This window comes from Asterias amurensis, chromosome 22, assembly GCF_032118995.1.
Source record: "Asterias amurensis chromosome 22, ASM3211899v1".
Lineage (NCBI taxonomy): Eukaryota > Metazoa > Echinodermata > Asteroidea > Forcipulatida > Asteriidae > Asterias > Asterias amurensis.
In genome coordinates, this window is record NC_092669.1 from 10,421,322 (window position 1) to 10,424,607 (window position 3,286).

The window sequence follows — 3,286 nt, forward strand, 5'->3', positions numbered from 1 at the left end:
AAGCAATGAACAACAATGTTTGAAATCATTTTTAAATTCAAGTCACTATTATTCCTTCATGGCAGTACTCGCATCCATTTCTTCAGCATCTCCAAATGGCAGGGTTGCTTGAGGTTGGGTTGATGGAGGGCTGGGTGTTCTTCTGGATACTGTTGCGGTGGCCTTTGCTCTGGGTGTGGATGATGGGGGCTCTGATGGGTTGTCCAAGATCAGCGGTACAGTTTCCATAGGGGGGGGGGTCACAGTTGATCCGCCAGACCTACCCGGCCAGTTGAATCTTCGTTTTCGAGATGGTGCTGCCTCTGTGCAAAAAAAAATGGGGAAAAAAAACAACAAAAGAAAAATTAAATTTAGCACCCTGCACTTGCGACTCCTTGTGGCTTGGAACAATGAAAATGACCACTCACTTTCATTATTGATCTTTGAAGACTCTACTTGAGCATTGGGTGAGCCATCGATAGGGGGATTGTGAGGTCTGGGCCAACGTCCGCAAAGCTCTCATCCTCAGAATCCTTATCACCCTCTGCTTCATCAGGGGTCTCATCTCCCTCGGCAGCATCAGGAGTGTACTTCCCAAGGACCTTGTCAGTTTGTCTGTAGAGGTATTCAACTCCAATGAGTTCTCCTGAATACACACAATAGAAAAGACAAAAATGTAATGAAATGGAAACAAAAGTATTGAGATTTCCTTAGTTTTGCTTGTACGAGTCTTTGTACGTACCGGTGTACTTCTGTGGTGTGATGCGAGTTGGGTTGATCCTCCGACCAAGCACATTCTGTCCAAGCTGGTCCACAGGGTACTGCTCAAAATCCACTGTACACTCGATGTTCTGGTGACTCAGTCGTGGTGGCATCTGAAGCACGGTCTGCATTCCAATGAACAAGCCCTTCCATCAGATAGGCGTGGAAGTGGACGTCGTTGGCCGTGGTTCCTGCAAAAAATAATTATTAAATGAAAAAAAAAAAAAATTAATCACAAATTAAAAAAGAATTGCAAAAAAAACAACTGTTGGAAAACAACTTACCAGGGATGAATTCGTTGAGGTGAAGATTGAAGGACCCCAAAGAGGTCGAACCTCGAGCACATCTGAAGATTGGTAAAGTGACACCGCCAACTACCGGCTCTCCAGTCTTGGTGTACAACTGTACACCTGCAGGGTCTTGGATGCAGGCAATGTGCCTCTTCTGGCTCTCCCAGATATCCCAGATGCGGGTCGAGTCCAACAGGGGTACTCCGAGGGTCTCGTGCCCCATATCTTCTTCCAAATTGGTGATGAGTGCCTTGATGAGCCGGGTCTTCTCTTCTATACCACGGGTAGTGCGGCGGCAGTGTCGGGCGAGTGCTTTTTTCCCGATGTTGTTGGAGACGACTTCCTCAGATGGATTTCTGAGGCCCTCGACGGTCAGCTGAGCCCTTTTGGCAGTCTTAAGAAGGTCGACATCCTCCTCACTCCAAGAAAAGATGCACAAGGAGAGCTGCCGAAGAAAGAAGGAGTACAGCTGATGCGACTCTGTTGTGGGGCCAGATGCAAAACGTCTCATGAAGTGCCAGACGTCAAGACGGACCTTCATAGTTGGCCAGCCAGGGAAGAGCTTGGTGCTGCAGCAGTCTCTGTCAACGTAGAGAAGCTGAGGTGGGGACACACCGGCAGTCTCGTAGCGGCTGACAATGCCCGACAAGTTTTTTGACAACCTTCATGACGATGAAATAAATTATAAAGAAACATTTTTTAATTGGTGAGGTCAAGTTTTTTCCCTTTTTTAACAGACAAAAATAAAAAAGGGATAAGTCTCACCTTCTTTGTAGAGTCAACCTTCAAAACACGACGAAGGTAGACGGCTGCCTTGATCTCGTCGATGTGCTGCAGAACACCATTGGAGTAGACCTGCAGCAGCCACTTGTAGGTCAGCACAGGGGTCTTTGGGGGAGGGTCTTGGAATATAGGGCAGGAGATGAGACCCTGGGTCCCTGCTCGAGAAGACTCTTGACATTGAGATAGGAAGTGAGCAGTTTTCTGCAGCCAGGCTGTTGTAGCTTTCACTGGAGCTTTAAGGGACTGTCAGAAGGGGGTGGGTCTTCGAATGAAGGGTGGGAGATGAGACCAAGGCCCCTTCTCCGGAAAACTCTTGACACTGTGACAGGTACTGGGCAGTTTTCTGCAGCCACGCCTCGCTGTGCTGTTCTTGGAGCTTGCGCTGGAGCTGGGAGGGACTGTTCCCAAGCCCTCTACACCTCAGAAGGCGAACAACCCGAAGATCGTTGTCATACTTGTAAGTGAGAACTGCAGGAAACTGCAGACGATGGCCGACATCCAGCTGGTCAAGGATAGGCTGGCTCCAACTGATAATTTTCTTCTTGCAGCGAGACCACTCCAAATACTCAGCTGCCAGGTTTTACCTCCCATCAATGTCCACAACCTGATGCACATGTGGGTACATACGGGCTGAGTGGAGTTCCTGGTCCTTACAAGTCTTCATGGGGCAAGTCAGCCTCAGTGCCCACAGCTTTCGCGGCATCCATACGAGAAGCTTGTGGGTGAAAAACTGTCGAGCTCTGGGTTGTTGACCTAAGAGTGGGTGTGGTTTGGGTGTGGTCGAGGCGTGGTTGGGGAGGATAATACCAGAAGCGGTTGATGTTTGCATAGTTGAGCTTGAGTTTGCCCTTTTTAGACATCCTGAGCAGTGCTTGTGAAACCTCAGGCAGACTCTGCTGCCACCTTGCAGCAGATGGCTGGCTGGAAGACGAGCCTCGCCTTGCACTGGACAAACACAAACATCTCTGGAACACTCAAAAAACAAAACAAACAAACAAACAAACAAACAAACAAACAAACAAACAAACAAACAGACTAAATAAAAAAACCTCAGAAACAATCAAACAAGTGTTTAATCAAAACAAACAACGGACAAGAACAACTGTGGAACAAAACCAAAGACCTCAGCAAGTGACACCTTAACCCACAACAACTACAATTACCCCAACAAACAAGCAAACAACGCATAAAAATAACCCCCCAAAAACAAACAAGGACAAGACAACACTGAGAAACAAATATCAGATAAACAAGGAAAACTGGGACAAAATAAGATAACAAAAAAAAGAGGCTGTTGACGACAAAGGTGGCCGGCTCAAAGCGCGTTTAAGGCGTGGCTCTTTTTCTTTCATCTTCATCTTTACTGCTTCTAGCCCCTCCGTAAAGGATTCCAGATACTCCTTGAGAGAGAATTTGTTGACCCTGAGGGGAGAGGCGCTTTGCCTCTCACTCCTCAGTCCACACACCGGGTT

At 47.5% G+C, this 3,286-nt stretch overlaps 1 protein-coding gene and 1 pseudogene across 1 annotated transcript; both read right to left on the reverse strand.

Moving 5' to 3' along the window:
• Nucleotides 1–218: 218 nt before the first annotated feature.
• On the reverse strand, nucleotides 219–939 carry LOC139954079 (uncharacterized; annotated as a pseudogene).
• On the reverse strand, nucleotides 672–2,606 carry LOC139953848 (uncharacterized). The gene has a single exon (XM_071953428.1). The coding sequence runs from the start codon at nucleotides 1,570–1,572 to the stop codon at nucleotides 970–972; it is 603 nt and encodes a 200-aa protein (XP_071809529.1). The 5' UTR covers nucleotides 1,573–2,606; the 3' UTR covers nucleotides 672–969.
• Between the last annotated feature and the right edge of the window lie 680 nt (nucleotides 2,607–3,286).

Coding starts and splice junctions, on each gene's coding strand:
- LOC139953848 (XM_071953428.1), bottom strand. CDS start 1,572: ATGAAGGTCCGTCTTGACGTCTGGCACTTCATGAGACGTTTTGCATCT.